The following is a 16,777-nucleotide window of genomic DNA, read 5'->3' on the forward strand; positions in this document are numbered from 1 at the left end:
ACCTTTTATCTTAGCCTGCTTGGCACACTTTCCTCATTCCTGAAGAAGGGCTTATGCCCGAAACGTCGATTCTCCTGCTCCTTGGATGCTGCCTGACCTGCTGCGCTTTTCCAGCAACACATTTTCAGCTATTTTAATGAGGGGCATAGTTCATTTCTCAGTGGAATGTTGTCACATTTCACTCTTGCAACACTTTCATGTACGTGACCACCATCCCATCCTGTTCATGACTTGCTGCTTTTTCTTCACAGCAATCATCTTTAGGAAGGAAAGTTACACAACCCTTAATATCATCCACGTGCTAGTTCATTCCCTCTCTTTCTACAGAAAAAGGTTAATGTGCAATCCCCTGTGCAAGTGGTGGATGGAGAGTCCTTTGGAATGGTGATAGTGGATCCTCAGCAGTATTCCTGTTACTTGCATAATTTTTTTCTTTCTCAGGAATCATACACAGTCGGCATGGCAATCAGGTACTGCACAGTTCTATTAATCATCTCCTTGTGTCCAACCTGACTATGCCAAGCTGACCTTTGTTCACCTCCACTTTCTCTCGGCTCTCTAAAAGTCTGCACCATGCAGAGCATGATTCCCAATGGGGGCCATTCTCACAAAGCATCATTGGCACTCACCCAGTCCCTCACAAGAACTTGCACTATCCTGAGTGGCTAGTTAGTGCATTAGAGGATCTGCAAATGCTGTTCTATAATGTACAAGTGAACCATGAACTAGTAGAAAGGTCAGCCCTGAATAAGATTCACTAGAGAGCAGCCTAGATACCTACCTCTGCTCAGGGCACTTAATAATCCATCGAATATGTTTTCTGTTACATGCTGTAATCTGTGATGATGTTGCTCCTTGAACAAGGTCATGTTGTCCTTGTTTTTTTTTTCAGAGGGTTCATAAACACAGAGATTCTGGGAGGTCTATGTTTGAAGGTTTTTAGGGCCAATTTGATTTTGGATAACAGATACTATCTCAGGCAAAAGGCTTTCAAGATTTAAAAAAAACTTGTTCAATGAAAGCGAAGGGTCCAGTTCTCCCAGCTCAGCTTTTCTCTGGTTTGGTCTGGATATTCACTGAAAGTAGTCAGTCAGTTGTGAAGCTGCTGGACCCAAAGAAGCAGGTCCATGCTGATCCTCCCTCTCTCTGACATCTCTCCTGTAAGAACTTGTGTTGGATTTTTCCTTTTTTTGCAAAAGGGTGTTTGTGGGGATTGTTGCAGGTATTTGGAACAGCATCATGAAGTTGAGATAATCTGTTGGGTTTTCAGATAGATTAAGTTACTCTGTATTCTGTTCTCTTTTGTTGAGTTTCATTCAGTAATCTTGCAAATAAGTTCTGTTTTGTTTAAAATTAAGTGGTTGGACAAGCTACATAATTCCTGGAATATCCACATTACACCTGCTTAAAACAACAAGCAAAGTTAGGGTCCGGGCTACTTTGGAGGGTGTCTGGCCTAGTTCATAACAAATCTGGAGAGATATTGTAGGGAAAATAAATTATGTCAAGAGTTAACTTAAAAGCTGGGTGTGAAATACAATTCTCAATACAAGAGGCTGCATTGATCTGTAAGATGTCTCAGCAAAACAGCCTGAATACCTGGAGGTAAGTGACTCTAAGCCTGTTGATCTTACAGACAGGCAAGGGTGCCTGCAATTATCCTTCTGTTTGTGATCTCTTTACAGATATAACTGCAGCATCCTGAAGTCTCCCAATTTGCTGCTGTTCCTCCTTTTCCTCCAACTAAGGTGGAGCAACCAGGATAACTATCAAATTTAATTTTCAGTGCAATGTACTCTGCTCAGTTGGCCCCTTGAAGGGATCAAAGCAGAAGTATGCAGAAATACTGGAATTTTCAAGGCACATATTTAGTGGCACGGTGGCTCAGTGGTTAGTACTGTTGCCTCACAGCGCCAGGGATCTGAGTTCAATTCCAGCCTCGGGCAACTGGCTGTGTGAAGTTTGCACATTCTCCCTGTGTCTGCATGGGTTTCCTCTGGGTGCTCCGGTTTCCTCCCACAATCCAAAGATGTGCAGGTTAGGCAAATTGGCCAATGCTAAATTGCCCATAGTGTTCAATGGTGTGTAGGTTAGGTGCATAAGGGATAAATGTAGAGTAATGGGGAATGATTGGGTTGGGTACTCTTCCGAGGGTTGGTGTTGGGCTGAAGGGCCTGTTTGCACACTGTAGGGAACCAATTTTTAAAAATCTATATTTCTGAGAAAATCAGCTAGTTGAATTACAAAAGGATTTCAATGATCTGAGTGCTTGCAGGTAGATGCCTATTTTAAGTAGCTTTTCCAAATGTTGTGGCTACATTGCCTCGTAGTCCAACAGGTCTCTGGTTACCAGTGCATAAAAAAGTCCAGCACTGAATACTATATCCATGTTTTGCCTGGAAAATGGTAATGGTATCCAAGTGATGGCATACTGCAATAGTTAAAATAGTTAAGCTAGGCTCCTGTCTGTGCTTCAGGAACAGAACTGGAATTTTGCAGCGAGGGCAATGTTGGGGCCTGTCTGTCCCATTCACATCAGTGGCCAGTTGGTCAGTCAGTGGCCTCAAAACCAACTGATCAAGTTGAATGAAGAAACTGCCACGTCAGACTGTACAGAATGAGAGAGAGCTGTTCCTTGGTCTGAATCCAGAAGCTCTGGATTACATGGCTCCAACAAGGATCAGTGCACACCTGGATTCACCATCCATAGGTTTAAAGGTAAAGTCTCCAAACTGCTGGATTTTCCGATATCACTGCTCATGCAAGCTTGGAAAGACCCTGGAAAATCTTCCCTTAGCATATTGTATTTAATTGCTTTGAAAATAAATAATACAGTACAATATACAAATTCACGAAAAGACTGTCAGTTTGTAATTCTGCAAGCACTTTGTCAAAATTTTACGTTGGCATTGTACAACCACAAAAAGAAGCATTGAAAATAAAATTGTAGACCGTTTAAGAAACATAAATGAGATCAAGAAGGATTTCAAATGGACCCATATAATCAACAGCAAGACTGAGAACTTGGAATATATATCTATAGTAAATTGCAGTATATAATTACAGCTGTTGTATTTTTATGACAGCTCACTAATAATCAGAATAACCTAGAAACAAATTATCATTTGTAGAAAAATGGTAAATTGGACTCTGTAATTGATTTTACATTTCTTTGTTGTACTAAGGAGATCAGTTAGCAAGTATTAAGCAAAAACACTATTTTTAAGTCAGAATTTTAACTAGCTTCTCTGAATGGTGCAACCAGTCATAAAAACACACATTAGTCAAATTGTAAGCAACTGAGCTGCATCAGTCAATTGCTAGATTGGTAATTAAGCAACTAACTAAAACAGATTGAAATTAACAGTTATAGTGAATAGTATTCAGAGGCTTTAGAGCAGGCAATTATTTCCAGTTTAATGTTCAAGTATATGTACAACACCTCCTCTACTTCAATGACACATGTTGTCATGGCAAATTGATATTTACTTTCCCAAAATGCTTAAGAAACATATCAATTTGAAAAATTCCAAACAATAACAAGATATCAAGGGTTTTTAAACAGAGTTAACCATTCCAGTCATTGAATTGGGGATTGGAGGAGTGGTAATTTCAGATGAAGTGCCAGGGCATTGTGTCATCATCAGTAGATTGTCTACCAGTTTCCCTGCTGTGCTACACCCCTTTACATTATTGAGCTGCTGCAGATGGCAATAGCACGTTAGAGACAATGCTATGCAGTAAAAATTATTCCCCATCATTGGAGGAGGTAGTTGCCTGGATTTGTCTCAAAGCAAAGTGTTGGTGATAACAATTGAATGGCTGTGCCCATCAATAATTACATATTTCTAGCCACTGATCAATGGAAATGTTTCCAGATGTAATCTGCATTGCAGACTGGACCATTCATCAGCAAAAGAAATAGGCACAAATAGTGATCACTTAAAATAGTCCAGAATTTAAAAGTTAATAATTCAGTGGTCTTCAATTCTCTGTGACCAACTCGCATCACAAGTCAGACAACACAGATCATGACATAATCTTTCAAAATAATCTTCACAGCTTTAATCACTTCAAACATTTCAAACACAACAAAATTGTCACAACCACCCACTAATCCCCAATCTGCCGTCCCAACTGGGATATCATGGCTTCAGTGGATATCGTGTCTTAGGAGGGATGAAGGATAACAAGAGACAGTCATATGTCATGAGGGTAATAGATCATTGTGTGACAGAGTCGAGAGTGTGGCGCCAGAAAAGTGCAGCAGGTCAGGCAGCTTCCAAGGAGTGGGAAAATCGACGTTTTGGGCAAAAGCCCTTCATCGGGAATGAGGCTGGGAGCTTCAGCGATGGAGAGATAAATGGGAGGGCGTTCTCCCATTGTGTGACAGAGTCAGGCTGTAGGGAGAATCATTGAGTTAGATTGAGCACCTCAAAGAAAACACATCTGTTCTTCCTGACCCATTAACAATTCTATAAATTAATTTATCTCCTCCTTCCAGTATTCCCTAATCCAGCCCTTAGATGCTGATTTTCCCATGACATAGGAACCCAGCTAACCAGGGTTTAAACTAAAATGAAGAAGGAATCTGAAATAGGCAATCTCATTAAAATAAGCCTGTTACAGGCTTCTGGGAACTGGTTGGTTTCTTGCCCAATCTCACCTCTTAAAACCAGATGCATGGGTTCAAGATGAAGTGAGTGTGTCTATGAGGTTTTAGCATTCTTACATTCCACACAGCCAGAACCCATCCATTTTGAGGTTAAAGTTTATCCCTATGAGTTGGAACATCCTAATGTCAGCAAGGCAGAAAAAAAAGAAAACAAGTCATTAAGGCAATTGAAATATTTTGAACATCAAAGTTTGTGAGAAGATTTGTAGCTCGGGTGCTCGTTGCTGTGGTTCTGTTCGCCGAGCTGGAAGTTTTTGTTGCAAACGTTTCGTCCCCTGTCTAGGTGACATCCTCAGTGCTTGGGAGCCTCCTGTGAAGCGCTTCTGTGGTGTTTCCTCCGGTGTTTATAGTGGCCTGTCCCTGCCGCTTCCGGTTGTCAGTTTCAGCTGTCCGCTGTAGTGGCCGGTATATTGGGTCCAGGTCGATGTGTTTGTTAATGGAGTGACAGGCCACTATAAATGCCAGAGGAAACACCACAGAAGTGCTTCACAGGAGGCTCCCAAGCACTGAGGATGTCACTTAGACAGGGGACGAAACGTTTGCAACAAAAACTTCCAGCTTGGCGAACAGAACCACAGCATTTTGAACATCAGCTTTATCCAGCAGTTCCTGCTGCTGAGTCAGCAGGTTCAAATGGAATGAAAAGATGCGAATAAAGGAAGAGGCTTAGGCTATTCAGCCTTAGGGAATAGCCCACCATTCAGTAAGATTGTGATTGATCTCAAGTCCATCTAAACACCATGACTCTGTATCCCTGCCAGTATCTTTCATAAATCCAGAGACCGACTTGCTGATTGCTCTAGGGTTCATTCTGAGCCAGAGGACAGGAGACTAGGAGGGGCAATGGCTCAAGTTAGTTCACAACGGCTAATGGCTGACCGTTGTGCAGTAGTACTAGGAGAAGAACTTACCTTTACAGGAAGCTGAGGAAACCAAGGTTATTAAGATTCCCTTATCTGTTTGGTGCACACATTTTGTTTAAAATTTAACCCTCAGTCAATATGACTGAAAAAGATGAACTAGCCACTCATCTCACTGCTTTGAGAAAATTTCTTGCCACTTTGTCTACAAAATAAGTGACTACGTTTCAAAGGTATTTCATGGCTTTAGGGAAATTTTGGTTATCCCGAGGAAAGAAAAGATGCTGTATAAATAAAATTTTGTCCTCAGTGCTCGGAAATTGCACTTCAAACAGTGCTGATTAATAATGCTAATGTACTAAAGTTGCTGTTTTATCTCTATGAAGCCCCTTACAGCATCATCACATTCCCTTTTGTTTTCGCTATCATGTTTGGTGACTGTGGGCATGGACTAGTTATGGCAATAATGGCTGTAGGGATGATCTTGTATGAAAGACACCACAAAAACATAGAGATGAATAATGAGGTAAGTGTTTTCTTTCACTAAATAAACATCCCAACCGATGATAAAACAAATGGAAATCTCCACAACAGGATAACTAACCCTATCATACTGTAAAATGAAACTAGAACCTAAGTAGTTTAGATTTTCAATTTGTAATTAATTTTAATTTCATAGTTCTCAAATTTTAATTGATGAACACTTTTAACTGTTGATTAAAGTAATCCAAAATATATTTCAATAAAATGTTGTTATCTGGCCCTGCAGAAACTGGAATGCTCTATCAACCAGTACCTGTTGCCAGGTTACAAAATGCAGTTTCTCTTGAGAAAGCCATGCATGGCCACTTGCACCCACATCCATGTTAGCATTAAAAACCACTGCAGTGCTTACAATGTACAAGTGGTGCTCAAGTCCTCATAAGGACCTTAACATTGAAAGTCAAACACTGGGTCAAAACAAAATTATCTCCTTACTAAAGCTCTGCATTATCATGATGACAGGCTGACTGTGTTACACTGTTTGCCTATAATATTTATGTCCATGGGACCACAATCATGTTTTAAACATTGACAGTTTTAAACGAATGTAACAGGCAAAGCTCCTGTGTATAATACCAATGTTGTCAGTGTGAATTGATTGCAAAAGAACCAGCTTCGATCAGTTCCCCAAATACCTGTATTATTAACCACTGGGTTAACCAGCATTTTGATTTACTGGCACTACTCCATTCCCATTGCATGCTATATAACAGAAAATTTAAAGTAATTAATAAGAATACTACTTACATTTTTTTAGCAACATGTAAAAATGACCTTTTTTTATAAAATATTAAATGCAATTAATCTAGTAACATTTATAATGCACTGAATCATTTCACTACTTGCAGCACTTATATGAGATTTAAATAATCTTTATTTTGTTTAGATTCTGACCATTTTGTGTCATGGACGTTATATTATTCTGCTAATGGGACTCTTTTCAATCTATACTGGTCTCATATACAATGACTGCTTCTCCAAAACTTTCAACTTCTTTGGATCAGCATGGAATGTCAGAGCTATGTTCCAGCCAAATGGACCTTGGAGGTATGTTTGGTATATGAGTGTGTCCTTGAGCAACATAAGGACTCTTATATAGTAATGTGAAACTGACTTAGATCAATAATGATTTTTCTTCAACTATGTCAATCAGATTTTCCTATTACCAGGCTCAACGTCTGGTTGTCAGTTTGTTCAGCCTCACAAGATTAGTCCCACAAGGACACATATATCCCCCGCACACTCTACAACAAAATGTTCTGTTAAACAATGAGATAACCAAAATGGATCTCTTGATCTGCGGGTCATCCACTGAAATGTTGCACAACAATGCTAAAAATACATGAGGACAACTCACTCTTAAAGTAGCCAAACCTACTCTCGGGTAAATCAATCCATAGAAGAATTTCCCCAGTAAATTGAATGGACAAGAAAATATCCTGCTGATTACCACCTACACCCTTATCCTTTGACTGATGAATTAGTTCTTGTCCATGTTGAACATGGAGGATGCACAGAGGATAGGAAGGGCACAGGATGTACCCTGGGTTGGAGGGTTTCAGTGTCAATCATGAACAGTGGCTCATTTACACTATAACTGACTGAGCTGGTCAAGTCCTAAAGGACATAGCTGCTATACTGGGTCTACTGTCGATACTGAGGGAACCAGCAAGACGTACTTAAGTTTGTCATCACCAACCTATTTATCACTGATACAGCTGTCCTTGATAGTATTGGAAGGTGTGACCACTGCATTGTCCTTGGGAGACAAGATCCTGTCTTCACATTTAGAATACCCTCTGTTGACTTGTTTGGCACTGCCACTATGGCAAGTGGGAATTAATATCAAACAGATCTAGAAACTCAAGCCTGGGCATCCATAAAGTTATGTAGGCCATCTGCAGAAACAGAATTATATTCAACCACAACCTGTAACTTTATGGCTCAGACTATCCTCCAGTTTACTCTTACGACAGAACCCAGGGAATCAAGCTTTTTTAATGATTACTGCAGGAAAGCATGCCAGGAGCAGTACCAGGCATTAACAGAAATGAGAAACTAACCTGCTGAAGCTACAACACAGGATTACTTGCATGTCAAACAATGGAAGCAGCATGCAATGGACATGAATAAGAGATTGTTTAAGCTCCGCAGTCCTCACATATCAGGTCAACAAAGGTAGCAGACAGTTAAACAATTTAATTGAGGAGATGCCAGATACCAGCTTTAGCCAATTCAATTCACGCCACATGATATTAAAAAATGGTTGAAGACACTGAATACAACAAAGCATTGGACTGTGACAACACTCTGACAACAGTGCAGAATCATCGAGTATATGTGCAATGCGTAGAAATGCCCAGATATGTCCTGTCCATGTAACAGTGGAACAATCCAACCCCAATTACAACGCTCGATCACCAAAGTGATAGCAGATGTCGGTGACAGTGACAGTGCTATCAAGTGGCACTTACTCAGTAATAACCTGCTCACTGATATTCAGTGTGGGTTCCACCAGACCTACCCAGATACTGACCTCATGAATTCCTTGATGCAAATATGGACAAAAAAAGAGTGGAACTTGAGAAAGGAAGTGAGGGTGACTCCCCAAGACAAGTAAATATTTGATTCAGTGAGGCATTAAGGAGCCCTAGTAAAATTGGGGTCAATGAGAATCAGAAGAAGAAATCTTCACTAGTTGGAGTCAAAGGGTGACAAAGAAAGACAGTTATGGTTATTCAAAGTCAGCCATCTCAGCTCCCACGCATTACTGTAAAAGTTCCTCAGAGTAGTGTCTTAAGTCCAACCATCTTCAGTTCCTTTATTAATGCCCTTCCTTTCAAAAGTGGGAATGGTCACTGATGATTATGCAATGATCAGCACTATTCACAACTCCTCAGATACTGAAGCAATCCATGTCTTAATGCAGTAAGAGTTGGACAATTTCCAGGCTTGTAGGAGAAAGTGAGGACTGCAGATGCTGGAGATCAGAGCTGAAAATGTGTTGCTGGAAAAGTGCAGCATGTCAGGCAGCCTCCAAGGAGCAGGAGAATTGACGTTTCAGGCATGAGCCCTTTTTCAGGAATTCCTGAAGAAGGGCTCATGCCCAAAACGTCGAATTTCCAGGCTTGGACTGATAAGTGGCATGAACCATTTATACCAAACGAGTGTAATGAAGCAAACTTGATAAGGGAGCTTAAGATGAGGGAACTCTTAGGAGATAGTGACCATAAAATGATTGACTTTACTCTGCAATTTGAGTGGGAGAAGATATAATCAGATGTAATGGTATTAGAGTTGAATAAAGGCATGAGGGAGGAGCTGACCAGAATTGGCTAGGAGAGGAGCATGGCAGGAAAGACAGTGGGACAGCAATGGCAAGAATTTCCAGGAGTAATTTGGGAGACACAGCAGAGACTTATCTCTCGGGAAAAGGAGCATACTAAAAGGGAAGTCTGGGCAGCATAAAAGCAAAAGAGAAAGTAGATAATGCAGTGAAGGGCAGTGGGAAGCCAAAGGATTACAAAGCTTACAAAGACCAACAAAGGACAACGAAAAAAGAAATAACGAGGGAGAAGATTAAATGTGAGGGTAAGCTAGCCAGTAATATAAAAGAAGAGTGCAAGAGTTTCTTTAGATATATAAAGGGCAAAAGAGAGGCAGAAGTGGACATTGGGCTGATGGAAAATGGAGGAGTAGTAATGGGGGAAGAAAGAAATGGCTGAGGAACTGAATGAGAACTTTGCATCAATCGTCAATATAGAAGACACCAGTAACATGCCAAAAATTCAAGAGAATTGGAGTGACCCAACCTGACCCAAGCAATTCCTGCATGATCACCACTAACAACTCCAATACTTCGTCAGCTGTCTCCTTCAGAACTCTGGGCTGCAATCCATCTGGTCCAGTGTTTTATCCACCTTTCAGACTTTTTCAGTTTTTCTAGCACTTTCTCCTTTGTCATGGCCACTATACTCACCTCTGCCCTCCAATTCTCTTGAATTTTCCATCAGCCCTATGTCCACTTCTGCCTCTCTTTTGCCCTTTATATATCTAAAGAAACTCTTGCACTCTTCTTTTATATTACTGGCTAGCTTACCCTCACATTTAATCTTCTCCCTCGTTATTTCTTTTTTCGTTGTCCTTTGTTGGTCTTTGTAAGCTTTGTAATCCTTTGGCTTCCCACTGCCCTTCACTGCATTATCTACTTTCTCTTTTGCTTTTATGCTGCCCAGACTTCTCTTGTCAGCCTTGGTTGCCTCATCTTCCCTTTTAGTATGCTCCTTTTTCCGAGAGATAAGCCTCTGTTGTGTCTCCCAAATTACTCCTGGAAATTCACTAATGTAACCCTCCCCCCTCTCATTAAGAAAGAAGTAAGGCAAAAAATGGGAAATTACAGGCCGATTAGCCTAACCTTGGTCATTGGTAAGATTTTTGGAGTTCATTCTGAAAGATGAGTGCATGGTAAAATAAGTCAAAGGCAGCATGGTTTCATCAAGGGGAAAGTCATGCCTGACAAATCTGTTAGAATTCTTTGTTAGACCAAGATGTTATCTACCTAGATTTCCAGAAGGCCTTTGACAAGGTGCAGCACAGGAGGCTGCTGAGTAAGGTAAGAACCCATAGAGTTAGAGGCAAGGTGCTAACAAGGATAGAAGATTGGCTGTCTGGCAGAAAGCAGAGAGTGGGGATAAAAGAGTCCTTCTCAGTGACTAAGAGTATTCCCCAAGGAACCACAACTTTTCATTTTGTACATTAAAGATCTCTTTGAAGGAACTGATAGCATTCTGGTTAAGTTTGCAGATGTTACAAAGATAGGTACAGGGACAAGTAGTATTGAGGAGGCAGGGAAGCTGCAGAAGGATTAGATACATTAAGAGAGTAGGCAAAGAAGTGGCAGATGGGATACAATGTGTGAAAGTGTGAGTGCATTTTAGTAAGAAGAATAGAGGCATGGACTATTTTCTAAATGGGGAGAAAATTCAGAAGTCTGAAGTGCAAAGAGACCTGAGAGTTCTAGTCCGGGTTTCTCTGAAGGTAAACATGCAGATTGAGTCAATAGGAATCCTGAAGAAGGGCTCATGCCCGAAACGTCGATTCTCCTGTTCCTTGGATGCTGCCTGACCTGTTGCGCTTTTCCAGCAACACATTTTCAGCTCTGATCTCCAGCATCTGCAGTCCTCACTTTCTCCTTTATAAAGCTCTGGTCAGACCACATTTGAAGTATTGAGTAATTTTGGATCCCATATCTCTGGAAGAACATATGGCCCTGAAGTGACTCCAGAGGAGATTCATGAGAATGATCCTAGGAATGAAAGACTTAACATATGAGGAACGTTTGAAAATTCTGCATTTATACTCATTGGAGTTTAGAAGGATGAAGGGGATTTAATTAAAGTACAGAATACTGAATGGCCTAGACAAAGTGGACATTGGGAAGATATTTCCATTGGCAGGAGAGAGACTAGGACCCGAGGGCACAGTCTTAGAGTAAAGGGAAGACTCTTTAGAATGGAGAAAAGGAGAAACTTCTTCAGCCAAAGAGTGGTGAATCTATGGAAGTCATTGCCACAGAAGGATGTGGAGGCTAGGTCATTGAGTGTATTTAAGACAAAGATAGATAGGTTCCTTGATTGTCAAGGGGATCAAGGGTTACAGAGAGAAAACGACAAAATGGAGTTGAGAAACTTATCAGCCACAATTGAATGGCAGAGCAGACTTGATAGGCCAAATGACCTAATTTCTGCTCCTGTGTCTTATAGTCTATGGTGTGCCAAGCAATGACCAGTTCCAATAAGAGAGAAGCTAACCATCTCCCCTTGACAGTCAATGAAATCACCATTGCTGAATCCCTCAATGTCTGTGGGTTACCATTGATCAGGAACTGAGCTGAACAAGCCAAATAAATACTGTGACTACAAGAGCAGATCAGAAGCTAGGAATTCTGCAGCAAGTAACAAATCCTGACTCTTCCAAGACTGATTACTTACAACCGGGCATAGGTCAGGAGTGTGAAGGAATAGTCTACTTTTCGCTCAAAACATTGACATTCAGTTCCTCCACCAGCAGAGGCAGCAGTGTGTACCATCTGCAAAGTGTACTGCAATAACTCAGAAAGATTCCTTAGTCATCACCTTGAGCTCAACTACCTAGAAGGGCAAGTATGACAATACACAGAAACACCAGCATCTACAAACTTTGTCCAAGCCACTCACCATCCTGACTTAGGATCGTGTCACCATCCCTGGATCAAAGTCCTGGAACCCCTTCCCTCCTGCATGGACTGGAGTGGCTCAAGAAGGCAGATCACCATCACTTTCTCAAAGTAATTAGGGCTGTGCAATGAATACTGCCTAGCCGAAGATGTCCACATCCTGAAAATGTATTTTTAAAAATCGGTAAGAATTAGCTGTTTCTTAACTCCACCCACCTACCTCGATTTGAAACTCTATCCCAATAAAAGATTATCAATGTCAGTTTTGAAAGTTTCAATTGACCTAAGCTCAACATTTCATGGGGGAAACCTTCCTAGATTTCCACAGTTTTTCTATAAAGAAATGCTTCCTCGATTGGCCTGGCTCTCATTTTAAAATTAAGATCCTTTCTTTGAGATTCTGCCACCAGAGAAAATAGTTTCTCTCTATCTCACCTACTAAATCATTCAATCATCTTTGATCATCCTACCCCCACCCTAAGATACAATTTCAAGGCAACAAACTGGTTTTTGTTACTACCATGTCATACAATGGGAAAATGCTAATAGATATCTAGTTTGTCTACCCATTAGGTTGCCTCCTGAACTGCCACGTTGATAAATCAGATTCCTCCCAGTTTGCAATGATGTATTGCATTTTGGCTACAATTGCACTATAGACCATCCCTCATCTTCAACTATGGACTTGGTGGCAACGTCAATCATGCCCAATGCAGATTAGGTTGAACACTATTTACAGTCATCAAGACAGGTCAAAGCTAGGGGCCTCTGATTTTGTGTCAACAATGAGGTTTGGTTCTTCCATTTTGATTGTGGGTTGATTTAAGCTTAATATATATGTTTCCCAGGATGACTGATACTATTTTAAGGACTTTCTTGGTGGTTCATTTTCAATCTTCATAGTGACAAAGTCAGTTTTGTCATGTCTTCTTCAATCTTACAGAGAATGTCAGGTAGGACATTACAGGACAGAACCAGGAGTGGACATTAGCGTCCTTGTGGTGACAATTTTGCTGCATATCCACAGCACTTGCAAGGTGACTGCAGGACTATGAGGCAGAGCAGTAGTCTACAGCAGATTGGTACCTCTGCAACTTTGGCAAAGTGCTCTAACAATGTCACTCCAGTGATAGTCAGATGCACCCTGGGATTTAAATTAGATCAGTGTTGATTGAAATGAGGCTGGTAGGTGACAGTCCTCTCCAGTGTGACATCTGGGTAGTTTTGGTGAGCACAAATGGCAAATTGCCTTTCATTAAAGGAAACACTGAGTTCTTTCCCAGAGACTATAATTCAGAATGTCCATATAGAGTCTTCCCTGGAATGTAGGAGAGATATCAGATCGGGAAATCAAATTTCAAGTATTCAACTTGCTTCCTCGAGCTTTGATGCTGCATCAGCAGTGCTAGCTATTTATTTTGTTAAGGTATCAAACAAACAAAATGCATTTTTCAGAATGAAATCATCAATTTTCAAAGCTCCTAACAAAGCACCTTAGGGATAAGTGATTTTCAATCAAACGTATTTCAAAGCCAGCTGATTCACACTTATAAAATACAAACAACTTTCTGCTAACCTCACAGTTTATTTTGTTTCTGGAAGAAAAGGAGAGAGACAGACAGACAGACAATAGCAGAGAGTATTTTCTCCATGACCTGCCTTTAATTTCCTGAGGTCAGAGGCTCAGTGTGAAAAGTTGTCCATTTAGAAGCATTCTTTGTTGGGTCAATTTCAGAGCAGCAACACATTTTGTATTGTTTGACTACTGCAGAAAATAACTGGCTTTTAAGCTGATTATAAGACCATCTGTCAGCTTTATCGATAGCGTATTCACCCTGTTAAATTCTGATCATTTTAACTTCCTGAGATCCTTCAACTATTTCAAAGCTACAGAAATGTACGTAAGCAGTAGTTGTGGGAAGTGACTCCCTCTTGACGTAGCTAAATGCCACTTCAGGTTACCATGAAGTCTGATTTTACTTCTATTTGTTTAGCACTACGATAACCAGTTGAATTTAACACTTTTGAAACATAATAAAGATAAAAACTCAGTTCAGCCAACAGGTAAAGACAAGCAAGTTGTTGAATTTGTCTCTCTAAAAACACATTTTCAAGCAGATACATGAATCGAATACATCCCTTCTGTCTTTACAATCTTTCAGTTATAATTACTATTCTGAAGACCACTTGTATAAAACTTTGTAAAATGCAAATGTGAGAATATAACAGTGAAAATAAATGTTATCATTTATTCATGAACTGTGGGTGTTGTTAACAAGTACCAGAATTTATTGTACATCTCTAATTTCCTTAGAGCAGGCAGTGGTAAGCCATTCTTCAAGATATTGCAGTCTGTATGATGATGGTACTCCAGTGACATTTCCATATTGTTATAACTGAGTAACTAATTAGGCCATTTCAAATGCTAGTTAAGAGTCAAACAGACAGCTATGGAGCTGGAGTCACTTGTCGGCCAGACGAGGTTAGAACAGCAGATTTTCTGCCCTTAAGCAGTGAAGCAAATGGGTATTTATGAAGATCTCAATTTCATGATCATCATGAATAATATTAACTGTTTATTTCAGATTATTTGAATTTCATAACCCCTGGCTGCCTTAGTGGAATTTGTATATTGTCTCTGAATCAGTCATCCAAGTCTCTGAATTAATAGTCCAGTAGCATACCTACGATACATCCATAGCTTTTATTAATGCACCTTGCAATATTATCATTATAGATACTGATTTTGAAGATATTCATTACTACTTGTTTTTTCAGAAATGAAACTTTACAGAACTCATCCGTACTCCAATTGAATCCTGCAGTGCAAGGAGTATTTTCAGGAAAACCCTATCCATTTGGCATCGATCCAGTAGGTGGCTTTAAAATTCTGAAATTTCCAACATTTATCCCTTTTTATAAAATCGTTCCCAGAGCATTCTATTCTAACATTCCAACTTTGATCACTAAATTGTCCTCTGTAATTTTTCCTGAGATGTGTGCATTGGGGACATTGTTTGCTCAGGAGTACAATATCTCATGGAGGCAGTGTCGCTGAAAAGTGGGAATGCATGGTCACCTTCTACTAACTCCACTTTCCTCTCTCCCCAGATACCTGGCCTGCTTCCTGTTCCCAACATTTTCGCTTTCATTACCTAATCTCCCTTCTTCAGAGTCTTTTAAAACCTAATTTTGATGTCACCAAAACAGTACCACTTTAGTTACTTCACTTGTTTTGTCCTGCAATCTGGACCTGGCTTCACACATCTGCAACTCTATTTTATGACTATTTCAGTTACCCTTTCAATTATTCTTCATTGCCTAGAGTCTAATGATGTTGTCAATTTCAATGTTAAGCTTCATTTTTATTTGTTCTCAGATTTGGAACATTGCTGTAAATAAGCTAACATTTATGAATTCCTACAAGATGAAAATGTCAGTCATTCTGGGCGTCTTTCACATGCTTTTCGGAGTCACACTAAGTTTATTGAATCACATGTGAGTATACAGGTCTGGCTACAACATGTAAAAGCAGTCAGAAAATGAAAGGTTGCTTAAGAATATCATGTCTCATATTTATTGTTTAATCACCCTATTGCATTTAAAAATATCTCAAATGTCAACTCTTCAGTGTTTTTGCTTTTGTTAAAAGTATTGAGGTTCTTTGAATGGAAAGAGGTTTCATTTGCTTTAATTAGCCCTTTAAAATTCAAACTATATACCGTGGTGTAAATCTTGCCATATTAACATTGGAATTCTGTAAGAGGTAAAATTCTTATTAGAGACCCTGGTATAAAATGGTGACATGATTATAGTGAAAATATTAAGATGGAATTCTCCCAATCTTCTGCTGTTATTTTGGTGTGAAATCAGTGAAAATGTTGGAATGGCATCCATAAGTACCCATTGTACCAGGAATCCCATTGATCTTCCAGAGTTGCAATATAAAAAAAAAATCGGAAGAACCCACCACTGAAATTCTACCCCAATTCTCACATCTCAGTCAGTAAACATCTACAAAGTTAAAAATCACACAACACCAGGTTATAGTCCAACAGGTTTAATTGGAAGCACACTAGCTTTCGGAGCGACGCTCCTTCATCAGGTGATAGTGGAGGGCTCAATCGTAACACAGAATTTATAGCAAAAATTTGCAGTGTGATGTAACTGAAATTATACATTGAAAAATTGATTGTCTGTTAAGCCTTTCATCTGTTAGAATACAGTGATAGTTTCACTTCTTTCATGTGTAAATCACAAAACCTTTTTTTTAAAAGTTGCATTCTCGGGTTAGCTGTTAACAATGGTGATAGCTAGACAATATGTTGAAGGTGTTAGCCCTCTGTGTTCTCTGTCTATGACCCGATGTTTAGATTGATTCTAATCTAAAAAGTGAAATAACAGAGTTTTACATAAATTCATGCAGTTTCTGAACTCAGAATGCATACATGTAGAGCTCTGAGCTGAAAAACTGCATGAATTTAT

At 39.8% G+C, this 16,777-nt stretch overlaps 1 protein-coding gene across 2 annotated transcripts in view; it reads left to right on the forward strand.

The window, feature by feature from the left end:
• The window catches only part of LOC122549954 (V-type proton ATPase 116 kDa subunit a1-like), a 141,598-nt gene that overhangs the window by 75,490 nt on the left and 49,331 nt on the right, over nt 1-16,777 (forward strand). For both annotated transcript variants that reach the window (XM_043690237.1, XM_043690238.1), the window contains exons 12-15: nt 5,922-6,061; nt 6,965-7,125; nt 15,071-15,164; nt 15,672-15,790. In XM_043690237.1, coding sequence (XP_043546172.1) covers nt 5,922-6,061; nt 6,965-7,125; nt 15,071-15,164; nt 15,672-15,790 — 514 coding nt within the window. The remainder of the gene's footprint in view (nt 1-5,921; nt 6,062-6,964; nt 7,126-15,070; nt 15,165-15,671; nt 15,791-16,777) is intronic.

This window comes from Chiloscyllium plagiosum, chromosome 5 (genome assembly GCF_004010195.1).
Source record: "Chiloscyllium plagiosum isolate BGI_BamShark_2017 chromosome 5, ASM401019v2, whole genome shotgun sequence".
NCBI classification, from domain to species: Eukaryota; Metazoa; Chordata; class Chondrichthyes; order Orectolobiformes; family Hemiscylliidae; genus Chiloscyllium; species Chiloscyllium plagiosum.